Source organism: Canis lupus, chromosome 8, assembly GCF_048164855.1.
Source record: "Canis lupus baileyi chromosome 8, mCanLup2.hap1, whole genome shotgun sequence".
NCBI classification, from domain to species: domain Eukaryota; kingdom Metazoa; phylum Chordata; class Mammalia; order Carnivora; family Canidae; genus Canis; species Canis lupus.
The window spans coordinates 71,292,132-71,308,424 of record NC_132845.1 but is presented as its reverse complement, the minus strand read 5'-3'; the positions used below and the strand labels follow the sequence as shown (position 1 = coordinate 71,308,424).

The window sequence follows — 16,293 nt, the reverse complement described above, 5'->3', positions numbered from 1 at the left end:
CTCGCCCTCTCAGGCACCCCCAGCCCCAGGGCCAGGGGGGGTTCCAGGCTCACAAAAAAAAACAAAAACAAAACAAAATTTAAAAAAAAACACTGATCGGGAACCACGGAGCCCAAAGGGTCATGCCTCCTTGCGTGAGCAGGGACTGAACCCGGAGACCTGCCTGGGTACACACAGGCCAGAAACAGGCAGGACGCCAATGGGAGCAGAGGGTCTGACATCTCTCAAATCACAGGCAGCTTGGGGGAAGGGCACTTGGGGGACAGCTGCCTGCCTGTCCCCACCCACATGGATGCACTCAGCCCCACACAGTTAGGTGACCCAGACGTCCTTGTCCAAGCATTGAGAAGAGGCTCTGTCCTATCGAGGCAAAATCTGGGGTGGGGGACACAGTCCAGCCCCAGGAGAATCCTTGAGAATACTGCCTTGCTCTGGACCTGGCTGCCCCTCCCCAGGCCACACAGGGCTATTCCATTTGGGAAGTAAAGGGACAGGAACACAGCCAGGCAGAGGACCTGGGCTAACCTCTGGCCACCGGGCCCCAGGCACCTAGCCACAAGGCATGGTGGTCAAAGAGATGTCCCTATTCTCTGAGAACCCACTATGTGCTGGCTCCTGTGCAAGCCCCTCACCTGCCTCATTGGGTCCCCACAACCCCCATGCAGGGTGTGGGGTCTTTATCTTGTAAAGGGACAGCTCTCAGAGGAGCCAGCCTGCCTAAGACCCCCGGGCTGGGCAGGCAGAGCCAGGCAGGGCCAGAGGAGCATCAGGGACCTGCCACTGGCCAGGACTTGGTCATGGACTTGGGTCTCTGTAGGCCGTGTCTCAATGTGGCATCTGGGGGAACCTTTGTAAAGAAGCCCAGGTGAGGTGATGTCCCTGGGGCCTAGCCCTCCTGTCCCCATAGAGCACATCTGCCCTGTATGGTGAGGCCACCCCAGAAGCCCAGAGAGCCCTGCCTGAGCCTCAGGCATGCAGCAGCCCCTCCCTCCACCCAGGGGGGCCTCAGCCTAGAAAACTGGAAGTTCTCAGTGTTTCCTCCTCAGTGTCAGGAGCTGCCCCTCCACCCCCTTTCCCCAGACCCTAGATGTACTGCTGAGAGAACAGGGATAGGGCAAAGAGCGGGTCCAGTGACCATCTCTGCACACTGCCACCTCTCTGAGCTCTGAGCCAAGAGGGCATGGAGGCCACAGAGGGCAGGAGTCAGAGGCCAGACCCAACTGACCACGGGCCCGGGGGGGGGGGGGGGCGGGGGGCTACCAGGAAACTCAGCCCAGGAGAAGCCTCAGGGTAGGCTCCCCTTCGCCCCTGAGGGGAGGAGGGTAAGCAGGCCAGGCTGCCCCCTACCCCAGGGCTGGTGGGCACCCTGCAGGCTCCTCTAACTCTGCCTCAGCAAAGCCCCCGGGAGGAGGGACAGCAGGACAGCACAGTCGGGCCTGGGTGGGGAGGCTGGCCAGGGAAGCAAGCTGAGACTAAAGCACTAACAGGTTATGTCAGGGGAGTGCTCTGGGGAGGGGGCGATGCCGCCCAGCTCTAGGGACCCACTTGGGGCCCACTCCCGCCCTCGCCCTCGAGAGAGAGCTCGGAGCCTGGAGAGACAGACGCTGGCTTGTTTCTGAGTGCAGCATGCGGGCCTGGGAGGGGGCTGCTGGGCGCTAGCAGGGAAGCCTCTGCTAGCCAGCCCCTCACTTCCCCTGCTGCTGCCCACACCCCACCCCAGGCTCTAGGACCCCATTGCCCAGGCAGGGGACCCCAATTTCTCACTCCGAGGCTCTGCCTGCATCTGCCCAGCACTCCCCCTTCCCTCAAACTTCACCTAGACAGCATCTGACACCCCCTGTTTCTCCTGAGGTCAGGATGGTGTCCGAAGCCAGGGGACAGGGAGAAGCCAGCAAATGAACCCCTTTCTGAGGGCTGTGGGCTGAGGGGGTGAGTGGGAGCTCAAGGAAGAGGAGGGGGCGCTCACTGCAAGCAAGGTCAGTGAAAGGCCAGCAACTCAGGCCAGCGACTGAGGAGGGGGGCCCTCGCAGTTGTGGCTGGGCAGCCAGGGCCCTGTGTGTCTTGGCGGAGCGGGACCCCTGGGCGGCCAGGTATGTAACAATTCCAGCCATTTCCTGCCCTATTAATGAGAAAGGGGCTGATATAAATATACGCTCAGCATAAATAAATACAGGCCAGGCCCAGGACTGCATAGCAGACAGATTGCGTGGAGCTGCTGGCCAGCCCTTCAGCCAGTTCCCCCCACCCTGCCCGCAGCAACCCCCCCCACTGCCCCCTACTTGTTTTCCTCAGGCAGGCCAGGGCCCCTCCATACACACAGGCTCAAGAGCAGATGGACTGACCACCCTGGCCCTTGGCCTCAGAATGGGGTTTCTGCAGCCCCTGGGAAGGCAGCAGGCTCAAGAGAGGGAGCTGGGGTTCCCCGTCCCTCCTGCCTCATGCACAGACCCCCTAACAGCCCTGTGAGGCCTAAGGTGCTATGATCAGTCCTGCTCATAGGTAGGGAAACTGAAGCCCACAGGGTTAAGAGACTTGCCCAAGGTCACACAGCCGGGAGTCTGCAGATCCAGCATTCAAACCCGAGGCTTTCTGACCCCAAGGCCTCTGAGCTGCCCACTGTGTGTGAGGGGCAGCCAGGGGCAGGTTCCTGACCTCCTGCCTTCCTCCTAAACCTTCACAAGGTCCTGGAGGACTTACAGTCAAGGCCAGGAAGCATAGCCAGACCCCAGCTTGGGTAAGATGCACATGCAGGCCCAGCCTTGCCCCACCCCACCCCTGCTCCAGACCACCTCCCAGCAGGAACATCCAGGTCACTAAGGTCCCTCGGGTGCTGGCTGGGGATAATCTAGGGATTATCTGTCATTGGGGATAATCTGGTCACCTCACATTGCACAGACACGGAAACTGAGACCCGGGGCAGAGCTCCATCCAAGGCCGCAGCGAGAAGCCAGAGCCAGGGAGCCAAGTGTCTGCCGCTAGGCCTTCTCATCAGGCCCTGGGAGACCCTCTCGCAAGCCTCCCCTTGCTCAGTGCCACCCCAGCTCCCAGGCCTGGACGCTTCCCAGGGTGGATTCAGGTGTCAACCTGTGTCTTAGAACCTAGTCAGGGGCCTTCCTCTAGGCACAGGTCAGCAACAGCAGCTAGGGAAAGCCAGGTCCAAAGAGGTTCAGAGCCTGACAACATTCACACAGCACGGGGCAGATCTGGGGTCAGCACCCAGGAGCTATGGTGCATTTCTTCTCTCGGAAACCCAATTCAAATGCCTCCTCCTCCAGGAAGCTTTTCCAGCCACCCTGGCCCTGAAGTTTGGGCTCCTAGTCTGCTCTCAGGCCTACTCCGCCTCCCAGGCCTTGAGGTATTCTCTCACTAGTGTGTCATGTGAGTGGGCACTTAGCCCTGGCAGCCACACTGGAATGTCCCCCCACCCCTCTCCCATGCAATGCCCCAGTGTGGAAAGTAGAGGCTAGGCCTTTTCCAGCTGTGGCCTCATTCCCGCCAGCAGCCAAGGATTCAGAAGCCAGCTGTTTGAGGGGGTAAATCAAGCAGGTGCATGTTCAAGAGCAGCAGCATCCTGGGTCCCAGCTGGTCTGCTGGTCCCACACCACACCTCCGGCCCAAGGCCAGGCTAGGCTCTCTGCCTCTGCAAGCGCAGCCCCTTCCCCAGTCCTGGTCCCTCATGCCCAGAGGTCTCAGCCCCAGACCCTTGGGATCTGGCAGGAGGGTGGGAGCTTGGCAGGTGGAGGGTCACAAAGGGGCTCCCCAGGGCAGGGGCTGCCTCCCAACATGCACCCCTCCCCGCCCCCAGGCAATTTATTTGGGGCCCACCCCCTCTAATGCTTTGTATCTCCTGTGGAGGCAGGGGGGTGGGCAGAATTGGAAGCTGACCCCAATGCAGCCATTCCAAAGACTGACTTGGATGGGTGGGTGGCATGTCATCATAGGCAAAAAAGCCTTTCTTCGAACGATGGGCACAGTAGGATTGGTCTCCGCCAGAGACTGGTCTACAGGTTTAACTCAGAGCATACCTGCAAGCTTGCATAGATGCAGAGTCTCAGCTGGAAACACACAACACACAGACCACCCTGCTTCTCTTAAGTTTCGAAACAGAGAGGAAGGAAACACTGGTACCTTAACATGTCTGTATTGTGGGTAATTTTTAAAGAAATTACTAGAAGGAAAGATACTAGCATCACATACACGGTCTTGCCACCACCCAGGGCAGGGCCCAGCCGCCAGCCCAGCCCCCAGCTCCGTCCTGGCTCCCCATCCTTTCCCACTCCCTGCCCCCGACCCTGCGCAGGCCATCACCCTCCCTGCCCCCCTCGGCCCTTGAGGCCCCTCTCCATCTACCCCTTCCCTCCCTCCCAGCACCCCGGGCCCCGCAGGCCACAGTCCTGTCAAGCACTGGTGTGCCTCCTCCCCACCTAAGGACCCATGCAACTCCAAATGCCTGCCCTGGGGCCTGCTTCCCAGTCCCCCTGTCCCCAGCCTCAGCAATGGGCCAACTCCACACACTTCAGCACACAGCTTTCCCTACAAAAGTTGGGTGTTCTGGAATCTCAGCGTTTAGTGCAGCACCTTCCCAGCAGATGTTCTGCCTCTGGCCAGATGGGAGCCTTTCAGATGTCTCCCCGCAGGGGCAGGCGGGTCTGCTCCTCAGATTCAGAGCAAAGGTCCAGAAGTTTACCCCAAACCTACCCTGGGCCATCTGCAGGTCCATATGGGAAGCAAGGCAGGATTCTGGCCCTAATTTTCCCAGGCACCAAAATACAGAAGGCGAACATGGGGCAGGACTCTGTGGAACATCTTCCCACACTCACACCATCCTTGGGCTTGGGAATGAATGGCAGGTGATTGCTAACTCCCATGAAACAATCCCTTCCCCTCCTCTCACAGAATCACTAACCTGAGGGGCAGGGGAAGTCTGACCCACTGCTGTCTGAGCTTGCCTAGCTCCATTGGCTCAGATTTGGGCTGTTTCTCTCTCCCTGGAGGAGATGGATAGATGGGTGGATTTGTGGGTGAGCAGTGGATGGATGGTAGGTGCGTGGGTAAACAGGCTGAATAATGAATGGATAGATGAGTGGATGGGTTGGTGGGTGGGTGGATGGGTGGATAGATGGGCAAATGAATGCATGGCTGGATGGATGAGTGAGTGGTAAAGTGAATGGCTAAGAGTGTAAATGAATGGTTGGGCTATTTGCAGATTAGCTCGGGAGTCACTAGTTCTCAAAGGAACTTTCTGAATCTCTGAAATGTGAGGCCTTGGCACCCCCCAGAGGCCAGAGTTTCTAACGACCCATCTCCCTTAAAGTCCTGGGCACCGACAGTCCTGAGAATCAAAGGCACAGACCTAGAGAAAGTTAGGGGTTTGGGGAAACAAGAAATCTAGGGTCCGGTGCTGGCTCTTTCCCTGACTTACTCTGAGACTTTGGGAATGTTCAACCTCCTGAGGCTCAATTTTCTCATCTGGAAAATGGAGCTAATCAAACCTGATGCCCATAATGCTATGAGATTTAAACAAAATTATATATGGAAAGTGTCTGGGAGAGTTATCTGGCACAGATCAGGGGCCCACAGAATCTGAGTTCCTTTCCAGAGGCAGCCCTAGGGCATGCATGCGCACACACACATGCACACATACGCCAGTAGAGGAGAGGGACACAGAGTGAGACCCCAAGCCAGACCAGATCCAGAAAGACAGATGGGGACACACTTATTCTCCAGGGATCCCATGCTCTGGCAGGGCTGGCCTGGCCTCAGGGCCCAGAGGTTCAGGCAGCGGGGACTCAGACAAGGGTCCTGAGCCCTTCGAGGGTTCAGGCTCTTGGGCCTGGGCCAGCTGGGCCGTGTGCTCAAAGGCAGCTTGCAGCAGGTGGGAGACAAGGCAAGTGGTCCAGGTGATGAGATAGGCTAGGTGCCAGGAGGTGAACGCTGTTGTGTTCTCCACCCACCAGTACAGACGTTTCAGCAGTGTCAGGAGCTCTGGCACCACATGGTTGCCCAGCAAAGCCTGGAGGGGATAAGTGGAGGGGCAGGAGGTGGCCATCAGGAGCTCCCACAGTGGCGCTGCCCGGCTGCCAGACCCAGTGTCCCAGGCCTGCCCTCTCCAGCCTGGCCTGAGCCGTGCCCACCCACCTTGCTGAGCAGCCAGCCCAGGCCGCAGCGATGGGCATTCCGGCACAGCCTCCAGGTCAGCACTGACAGCAGCAGGACCGCCAGCATCAGGCCATGCAGACAGGACAGAAGCAGGTCCATGCAGGTGGCTGCAGACAGGCCTAGCCACTTCGGGGCCAGGCCCAAGGCGCGGGCACAGCGCAGCACGGCCGCCCCCATCAGCCGGGGTCCCCGCAGCCCCAGCCACATGGGGACTTCCATCAGCACCAGCCCCGCCCGTAGCAGCCGGCCCAAGGGGCTGGCTGCAAGCCAAGCGGGGGGATGGACCTGGCCGCTGCAGGACCCCCAAGCCTCCTGGGCCAGCCCCGACAGCCAGTGGTTGAAGAGGAGAATCTTGAGCAGCAGGAAATTGTAGAGGTGGACTCGGTTCTGGACCAGCTGCAGGAGGGAGAGCCACACCATTGTCACTCATGCACCCTACCTGTCCCCGGTTTTATTTATTTATTTTTTTTTTTTTTTTTAGTTTTTTTTTTTTTAGTTTTTTTTTTTTTTTAGTTTTTTTTTGTCCCCGGTTTTATTGTAGGGGTGGGGCCGCCAGGCTACCATAGGCCAGGTCCCCCCTCTCTGGAGGTCTCAACTTCCCCAACAAGAAAGATCTTTATCTGCCTACTTCTAAGGACTCCATTCTCAGTCCATTCGCTTTAGAAAGTATTTCGTTTTATCTTGGTTTTCTTTCCCTTGAAGTGATTATTGATAATAGTCTAGGCAAAGCGGAAGACCTGCACCCCAATGTTTATAGCAGTGATGTCCACAATAGCCAAACTGTGGAAGGAGCCCCGGTGTCCATCGAAAGATGAATGGATAAAGAAGATGTGGTCTATGTACACAATGGAATATTCCTCAGCCGTTAGAAATGACGAATACCCACCATTTGGTTCAGTGCGGATGGAACTGGAGGGTATTATGCTGAGTGAAGTAAGTCAATCGGAGAAGGACTAACATTATATGGTCCCACTCATTTGGGGAATATAAAAAATAGTGAAAGGGAATAAAGGGGAAAGGAGAGAAAATGAGTGGGAAATATCAGAGAGGGAGACAGACCATGAGAGACTCCTAACTCTGGGAAACAAACAAGCGGTGGTGGAAGGGAGGGGGGGGTGGAGGTGACTGGATGACGGGTACTGAGGGGGGCACGACGGGATGAGCACTGGGTGATATGATATATGTTGGCAAATTGAACCCCAATTTTAAAAATTTTATTAATCAAATATTTATGCTTATATGAGAAAATATCTTGTAATTTAGATAATCTATGATTACTATAACCTCTTTTGCCAATAAATGACTGAAAAAAAAGAAGTCTAGCAAAGGAAGTGGTTCATTATGATAATAGAAGGAGTGACCATACCCCCTCAGCCCTCTGATCCTGCAGATTTGAACCCCAGGCGGTTTTTTCTCCCAAGCACTTGGGCTTTCCTGCCCACCGGCTACCTGTTGGTGTCATGAGGGCAGCTGGGGACAAATGGCAGTGGCATTGGGGTAGAAAAATGCGAAGTGCAGGGGCAGTGACTGAGTGACCTCTAGAGAGGGGTAAAGGAGAGAGTGGGACCCAAGATCTCCAGGCTTCTGTCCTGGGTGACAGGGTGGATATGATGCTTCCCATCTAATGGAAGAAAAGTGCAAGCTTGAGTGGGGAAAGAGACTATAACGGGAAAGTTCCACCATTCCTGGGGCTGAACGGGCCCTCATCAGAGCCCTAAAGCACCCCATCTAGACCCCACACACCTTTGTCCAGAGGACCACCTGGAGCCCTAGGGGGCGGCATGGGAGACGGCCATCTGGGACTGGCTATGTACCCCACTACGGGCACTGTGGCTTGTGGGTGAGGCTTCTGAGGGAGGCAGTCACCTAGTTCCACCGGATGGGACAGGTCCATGGGGTCCAACAGCTCTGAGGTAACTGGGAAGGCCTGGGGGCCCCCATTTCCCACTCACCAGCACTGAAAGCTTCACTACCAGCAGCAGAATTTCCAAGAGGCTGGATCTGACCGGAGGGACGGCCTCCATATCTGCCCCTTCTCCCCCTCCTCCAGCTGGGAGAGGAAGGGTGACCTCACAGATACTGCAGGGTGGGGCTGAGTTACCGTGGTGACCCGGTTGCCATAAAAGACCCCCTTCTACCTGCCTCCCCCACCCTGCAATGTGCAAAAACTAAGGTATTTGTCTTCTACATCCTGTCCCCTTCCTGGTTGGAGACTGCCCAGACACCCACACAAGCGCCAGAGAAGGTTCTCAGAGGGACAGCCTCGGGGCCTGCAGTGGGAACTGAGGCAGTCCTTGTGTACAGAAACTGTGGCTGAGGGTGGCTGGGGGCTGCACCTGCCCACGTCTGTGGAAATCCCAAAGAATCAAAGGCCCAGGAAATAGATATCTTGACACCATCCCAGGGCCACAGGGGACACTGTATTTGGAGACAGATAGGAGCCTCAGCTGCCCAAACCTGCAGACCCCTACCTAAGCCCCTCTATGCATCCCCACATACGCACACACCCCACCACAAAGCAGAGAAATGAAGTTGCTAGTTTTCCCCTCAGATCTTAGTGACACCTAAGACTCCGTTACAGCAAAGCAGGGGAGACAGAGTGTGCTGACCTGAACGCTCCAGAGAGTTCTGGAGAGAGGCAGGGGGAATGAAAGAAAGGCAACAATTTGCTGAACTCGCCCACTCCAAGGAGGCCACAGGCTGCCTGGAGCATCTTGCAAAGCTTGCCGGAGGCTGCAATTAGGGTCAAAGGCTTAGGATTTTCTGGGAGAATCCAGAACTTTTAGTACAGAGTGCCTCAGATTGCTTTCCTGTCTGGGTCCCCCCCCCCGCCCCTCCCCCCTCCCCCCTCCCTCCCCCCCCCCCCCCCCCCCGCAGGTGCTCCAGGAGGCCACAAGAGGAGGCTCTCACAGCCTTTTAGAAATTTTTAGAAGCACGCCCTCTTCTGGAAAGGCTACTGTAATGCGGGGCTCGGTGACTAGAGGGCACCCTGGTGCAGGTTGGAAAGGGTGGTTGCCACCCCAGCGCTCGCCCACACCATGTCTTCAGTCCTCATTTGCCACCTCGGCCAGGCACCCTTGTGCAGGATGTAACCTGCCCAACTGGACGTGGGAACCCAGTCCCTGCAACATCAAGGATGACCTCAGCCCAGTCTGTCCACCAATTCCTTTCCTCTCCTGGGACAACAGCTGGGGTCTGGAGGGTGAAGTGTGCAAAGTCCCTCCACTCTGTCCTCTGCCTTTCCTATCACCCACCCTCCCTCTGTACCCGCGACATTGTGGCACTAAGGGGTCACCAGGGCTTCGAAAAGGCCTCCTTGCATTAAGTTTTGAAGGATGGCTAGGAACTTCCCATAGAAACTGTGAAGGACGGTCCGGACAGGGAAAGCAGCATGATTTGAACACTTCTGAGAGCAGAAAGCGGGAGGCAGGGAGGAGCACAAGGCAAGTGGTGAGGTCGGCAAACGCCAAATCTTTAAAATAATAAAAAGATTTTATTTATTTATTCATAAGGCACAAAGAGAGAGGGGCATAGGCAGTGGGAGTAGAAGCAGGCTCTATGCAGGGAGCCCGATGTGGGACTTGATCATCAGGACCTTGGGATCATGACCTGAGCCAAACGCAGACACTCAACCACTGAGCCACCCAGGCGTCCAGCCACAGAATATTCTATCACACAATGAAAGCCGTAGAAGAGCTGAGGCAGCAAGGAGATTCCTGTGTGCTCTAGGACTGTCCCTCCTCGGGAGGAGGAGAGACTGGGGAGAAGGGGTCTGGGCTGGCGAGGGTGGGGAGGAGGTGGGGCAGGGGACGGATCAGCTAGGAATCCACAACAATAAACCCCGGGAATGGAGAGAAGTGGACAGATGCCAAAGACACGTAGAATGTAGAGCAACATGGTGGGAAGCAGTCATGTACCAGGAAAGGTCCAAGGTGGTACCCTACCTGCAGGTTGACCAGCCAGCCTCCCCGAGTGCCTTGGCTGCTGGCAGAAGCATGAGATTCCTGGGTCAGAGAGGAAGGACCATCTACTGCTCACAGCACTAGCTGCCAAGGGTTTAGCATTGATTCCTCAGAGTCCCAAATCCCACAGGGGGATGTGGACAGGACCATGTGACACTTGTCCACTCAGCAGGTATATTGTGAGAGAATAAATCTAAGCTTACAGAACCCAAATCTTTTTAATAGGCAGTAAGCAAGCCAGCCCTTTGCTCCTGGGATAGACATCATCTTCATCACGCTGGAGCACACCTGTGCTTTGCCCCAGAGGGGGACACCATATATTTATTCCAAGGTTGTCTGACACACAGATATCCTGAAGAGAGGTAAAGCAAAGCAGGGGTCAAGGGACCCCTCAGAAGGTTTGAATGAAGGGTGGTTGGTGATGCTGTCCACCAATGTGGCGGTGGAGAGGAATGGTGGGTTTGGGGAAGGGCCTGACAGGTTGCTGGGAATCACATGGTAGGGACAGAAATTAGGATTTGTGAGTCTTTTTCCCCTCTTTTGTCTCCTCCCCTTCTTGGCTTGCTCCCCTCCTCCAAGCTATCACCCAGCACCTCCATACCAAGAATTCTACTATCACTAAGCTGAGTTGATGGTCTTCAATCTCACATCAACCAAACTCCCTGGTCATGTGGTCCAGGCAGGAGACGGGATCACAAGGACCTCACTCTGCCCCAGTGCTGCCAGGGCAGCCCCTCGGGGTATCTCTCAAGACCAAGCTGGGTCTCAGTCCCAGCTCCATCAGCTGTGCCCTCCTCCCTCCAGAGCTTGGCCCCCAAGCAAAATTTCGGGAAGTCTTCTTTGTGGCTCTGTACTTGCTAACACAGTCCCCCCATAGCCTAGCCTCAGCCATGCAGTACCAGTTACCAGAAGCCCCAGAGTCACCCCTGTCATCTTCCTTCCTTACCTTCCTGCCACGCCACCTCTGAAGGCCAGGACCAAGAGCCTTGCTCACGACAGTGCTCCATGCCTGGAACAGTGCCAGGTGCACAGCAGGAGCTCCAGAAGTATTTGTTGAATTAACCAATGAATAAGGGAGTAACTGCCTGGAGATTCAGCCCCTTGCCAGGCCAAGCTGCTGCATAAGGAGCCCCTAGATGTGGGTTCTTAGGCTAGGAACCCTCCATCCTCTTTTCTTTCCTACTCAACACCTAAGCTCAAGGCCATCCGTGCACTATCGTGTATGTGGCCTTGGGCAATAACCACCTCCCCTCCCTGGCCCTGTCTACACCTTGCAGGTAACAGGGAGGACCAGGTGGGTTAACCCAGTTATCAGTGGCCCCGCTGCGCAGACTCCTTCCCCAGCCCAGGACCCAGCGCTAGAGGAGGGCAGGCAGTCTACCTCGGCCTTGCTCCCATTGCCGGCAGCCCAACGGCTCTCAGGTGCGCACAGGTGCGCTACCCTGCAGGTGCAGGACAGCAGTGCGGCCGCGCGGGGGAGCACACACCGGGGGTGCAGAGCCCAGCGCACCTGCGCTCGCTGCTGGACTTGGAAAACTTTTCATTTGCTATTTTGTCCCCTGCCAGTCTGGGAGGCTGGTTTCCCCGTGACAACAACCGTGCGTCATCCAGAGGAGCTGGCCTGGTGCGAGTCATGTCATGTCTGGGTTACTGGAGGCGAAACCACGGGGAATGATCCAGACCACTTTTCTCCTTTCACATACCAGTGTTAAAATCTCACTTTATTTCAAATCATTATATTCCCCCCCGCAGAAGTACATAAAAATGATAAATATCCCTTTCATATGTATTGTGATTTGTATTTTTGACTTTCCAAAAATGGCTTTATCGGAGCCACTTAAATACAAAAGTAATAATTAAGAACTGATGGATGCAAGAGGAGCCTATCCTGGTTAAAGGAAAACATTTTGCCCTCGGTTTGAACTGACCTATGACATTTAATCACAGGTCCTTGTTTCGGCCCCAAGTTCCCTCATCTGGAAAACTGGGATACATTTTGTAGAGTCAAATGGGTGAGGTTATGGGGAGAAGTCATTCCAACAGGGTCTGGGAAGTGCTTGGAGCAGCACCCGGCCCCACACCAATGCTTCGGGGTTGATGAGTCAATGAAGCCAACCCCTGTGGATTGGAAAGTTAACTCAAGAATTTTTAAAAACAAGGGGCACCTGGGTGGCTCAGTGGTTGACCGTCTGCCTTCGGCTCAGGTCATGATCCCAGGGTCCTGGGATCGAGTCCGACATCAGGCTCCCCAAGGGTAGCCTGCTTCTCCCTCTGCCTCTATCTCTGTTTCTCTGATGAATGAATAAAATCTTTTTTAAAAAAAGAATTCTTAGGGATCCCTGGGTGGCTCAGGGGTTTAGCGCCTGCCTTCGGGCCAGGGCGTGGTCCTGGGGATCAAGTCCCATGTTGGGCTCCTTGCATGGAGCCTGCTTCTCCCTCTGCCTGTGTCTCTGCCTCTCTCTCTGTGGGTCTCTCATGAAAAAATAAATAATTTTTTTAAATAAAAAAAGAATTTTTAAAAACAAAATAAGCTACAGGCTAGGCAAAAATGCTTTAAAACATGCACAAATGTGTAAAAAGAAATGGCCTCCAAGTGCACAAATTGTATTGATTCATAAGGCAATATGTGGAAATTTTTCATCTCAACCAAACCACTTTCTGGCGATTTACTTGGAGGCTGAGACTACATTTTGAAATTCCAGAACAATCTGACTAAAGAAGGGTCCTTGATACCTTAAAATTAACTAAAAAAAAAAAAAAAAAAAAATGCCTCCTTCCCAACATGGTGCAGTCAGTTAACATCACCGAGCTGAACCTGCCACAGCTAGAAATGCTCAAGAACCAGCTGGACCAGGAAGTGGAGCTCCTGTCCACGGGTCCATTGCCCAGCTCAAGGTGGTACAGACCAAGTCCATGGGAGCAAGGACTGTCTGAACGTGCTGAACAAGAACAACAAGGGGAAAGAGATACTCGTCCCACTGACGACTTCTATGTGTGTCCTGGGAAGCTACATGATGTGGAACAAGTACTCATCAATGTGGGAACAGGCTACTATGTAGAAAAGACAGCTGAGGATGCCAAGGACCTCTTAAACCATGTTGTTGAAATAAATTCTGCAGACATCTTACTGCCACCACCAGCCACTGGCCATCTAGCTTCTGCCCTTACACCCCCACCACCACTGTCCTGGTCCAAGTGACTGATAAGCTCTTTACTGCTGAACCTGGTATGGAGACACCATGAGCAAAGCCAGAAGGTAGCATCAGCCTAGGAGAAATGTTTGCAACTCATGAAACAGTCCAAGAATCAGTATCCAGAATACACAAAACATTTAAGGAACTCCTACAAACATAAAGATAAATAAGACCAAATCAAGTGACTCAATAGAACACATAGGCAAAGACAATTCACAGAGGAAACCCAAAAAGCCAATAAACTTATGAAAACTTGTGCACCTTCATTAGTAATCAAGGGAAATGCAAATTAAAATGAAATACTCTCTCCTACTCATTTGCAAAAACCAAAAAGTCTGATAAAGTGTGTGAGTCCATGGAGGCAACCAGAGCATCTGATGTGATGTGTGCCCCCACCTGGCACTTTCATGTTAGTTCTCAGACTCTGAGAGCCAACCATGCTAAGAAAGGTATTATTCACAACTGCCCGTTGCACACATATGTGAAACTGAAATGAGCTCACGACAATAATTGCCCTTACTATGTGCAACGTGAATTTTCTATTCATTCTCTTTTACAATGAACTAAATTGTTTTCGTTACCCCATACCAGGAAGCAAACACCATTCTGTAAAGCACTACTTCCAGAAGTATTCATTTGTGAACAACAATAACACACAAAAAAAAAATATGCAAGGCTATTTGTGGCAGCATCATTTTCCATCAGTAGGAAAATGAATAAATGAATTGGGTGTATCTGTTTGAGGGATGACTAAGCAGTGGTTACCATCAATGCAACCTGTACACACCAATGTGGAAAGATCTCAAAAACATAGTAAATAGAGAGGAAGTTAAGTAAAAGAGGGAATTTTCAGAGTAATAGCTATAAAGCGATAGCGATCATATACATGTTCTTAAATCCATTAAGCAATATTATACGTTCCAGACATATATAGTAAAAATATAAAAACAAGACCTGGAAGGTCCCAGCCATTCAGGGTGGTAGCTGGGTCCCTGCAGCAGCAGAGAGAGGAGGGAGGAATTCAGAAGGAATTTCAGTTTAATCTGTTATCTTGTCTTTTTCTACATTCACATATTCTGAAGCAATAATGACAAAATGCTAATATTTGTTCATTCTAGGTAGAGGATGCCTTGTTCTCAACCAAGCCAATCAAGCAGAGATCTGAAGGAAGAGTGATCTGGGCCCAAAAACAGAAGTGCAAAGGCCCTGAGGTAACCATGGCATGTTCTAGGAACAGCAGAGACAAGGATGGTGGAGTGAGGAGAGAGGTTAGGGATGAGGTTGGTAAGGAATTTGGATTTTTTTTTAAGATTTTATTTATTTATTCATGAGAGACACAGATAGAGGGGTGGGGCAGAAATATAGGCAGAGGGAGACACAGGCTCCATGCAGGGAGCCCGATATGGGACTCGATCCCAGGACTCCAGGACCATGCCCTGGGCCAAAAGCAGGCACCAAACCGCTGAGCCACCCAGGGAGCCCAGGAATTTGGACTTTAAGCAGGGGAGTAAGCTCAACAAATTTGTACTGTAAAAACATCATTCTGGTTGGGTGTATTTTGTTAACTAAAACTTTGAAACTGAGTGATGAACCAAAACATGGGGCTAATCTCTTATGTGTTTGGAATTTTCCATTAAAGTTTTGAAAAACAATAATCAATACTACCTCTGGCTACTCTGAGGAAAATGGACTGTGGGTGGGCCCAGAAGGGTGGCAGGGAGGCCAGTGAGGAGGCTGCAGCAGGGGTCAGAGTGAGAAGAAAGGGTAAACAGGACCAGAGTAGCAGAGGCCCAAGTAGAGGGATGAGGCCACGGGATTTGCAGACACAACAGAAAGTGGGATGGGAAAAAGCTGGCTTGGGCTTAGCCTCTGGGTGCACAGTGGTTCTGGAGGATGAGGAGGAGGAGAACAAGGAAAACTGGATTTGGAAGCGATGCCAGAGAGAGGCTCATGGCCTCCATGGGGAGATAGCAGGGGCACAAGTCCAGAGTTCAGGGGAGAGTCGCGGCTTGGAGTCACCTCTTTGGGGATCACTGACATATAAAAAGTATTTGAAACCACAGGACAAGATGAGATCACATAGGAAGTGCGTGGAGCTAGATGCGGAGAAAGGGCCCAGGACTGAGTCAGGGGTGCTCCCTGACTGGAGGAGGAAGAGGAGAGAAGAAGGAAGAGGCAGCAAAGGAGACAGGAGACCAGAAGAAGGGAAGTTGCTCTCTTGTCCCCAACCACCCTCCGACCTGTCAATCCCATGGCAGCCTCAGCTCTTACCCGGATCATTACAACAGGCTGGGAACCCAGGACGCACTTCCTAGGCTGCCTTCTGGGTGCCTTTTGAAACACAGATCTGACGCTATAACTCCCCGCAGCCCCATGCAGGGTTAGAAAGCCAGTCCCAGCCTGGTGACCTCGGGCCCTGAGGCCCGGGCCCTGCACACGTACCCTGGGGATGTTCCCACCCATCAGACTCAGATGCAGGTGGAAGCGCACGTGTTTGCACACACCCGTGAGCAGGGTCTTCACTTTGCACCAGCAGCCACACCCCCACCCCCCGCCAGACCACCACCCTGGCCTGCCCTCTCCCTGTTTCCCACAGACAGGGCTTCGCTTCCCACGCCCGAGCCTGGAAGTACCAGGCTTTCCCAACCTCTGGGGCTTCTGGGAAAGCGTCCTCCCTCCAAAGAAAGAAAATGAGAGAGAATCAAGGAGACAGGGCCCAGCCTGCCTTGGGGTTTGTATGTGAGGACACACGAATGTCAGAGCTGCTGCCACCATCCTGTGACCGGAAGGAACCCTCGTGGCAAACACACAAATAGGACACCAGAGCCTAGGTCCCTGGTGAAATCAGTGGGCCACGGGGCGCCTGAGGGGCTCAGTCGGTTGAGCATCCAACTCTTGCTTTCAGCTCAGGTCATGATCTCAGGGTCGTGAGATTGAGCCCTCATCAGGCTCCATGCTCCGTGAGGAGACTGCTTGAG

General features: G+C 53.7%; 1 protein-coding gene and 1 long non-coding RNA gene across 2 annotated transcripts; one reads left to right on the top strand and one right to left on the bottom strand.

Moving 5' to 3' along the window:
- Positions 1-5,691: 5,691 nt before the first annotated feature.
- On the bottom strand, positions 5,692-8,265 carry TMEM270 (transmembrane protein 270). The gene is made up of 3 exons (XM_072837475.1): positions 8,112-8,265; positions 6,139-6,555; positions 5,692-6,013 (listed from the first exon to the last, which is right to left on the bottom strand). The coding sequence occupies exons 1-3, from the start codon at positions 8,181-8,183 to the stop codon at positions 5,717-5,719; spliced, it is 786 nt and encodes a 261-aa protein (XP_072693576.1). The 5' UTR covers positions 8,184-8,265; the 3' UTR covers positions 5,692-5,716.
- On the top strand, positions 8,262-11,904 carry LOC140639081 (uncharacterized). The gene is made up of 3 exons (XR_012035935.1): positions 8,262-8,332; positions 10,347-10,483; positions 11,688-11,904. It is a non-coding gene; the product is annotated as an uncharacterized lncRNA (long non-coding RNA).
- Positions 11,905-16,293: the final 4,389 nt, after the last annotated feature.

What these genes read in the sequence shown, in the direction of transcription:
- TMEM270 (XM_072837475.1), bottom strand. Translation starts at nt 8,183, where the DNA reads ATGGAGGCCGTCCCTCCGGTCAGATCCAGCCTCTTGGAAATTCTGCTG. An exon ending in TAGTGAAGCTTTCAGTGCTG is followed by an intron (nt 6,556 to 8,111) that starts GTGAGTGGGAAA and finishes TCCCTCCTGCAG; the next exon opens with CTGGTCCAGAACCGAGTCCA. An exon ending in TGGGCTGGCTGCTCAGCAAG is followed by an intron (nt 6,014 to 6,138) that starts GTGGGTGGGCAC and finishes TATCCCCTCCAG; the next exon opens with GCTTTGCTGGGCAACCATGT.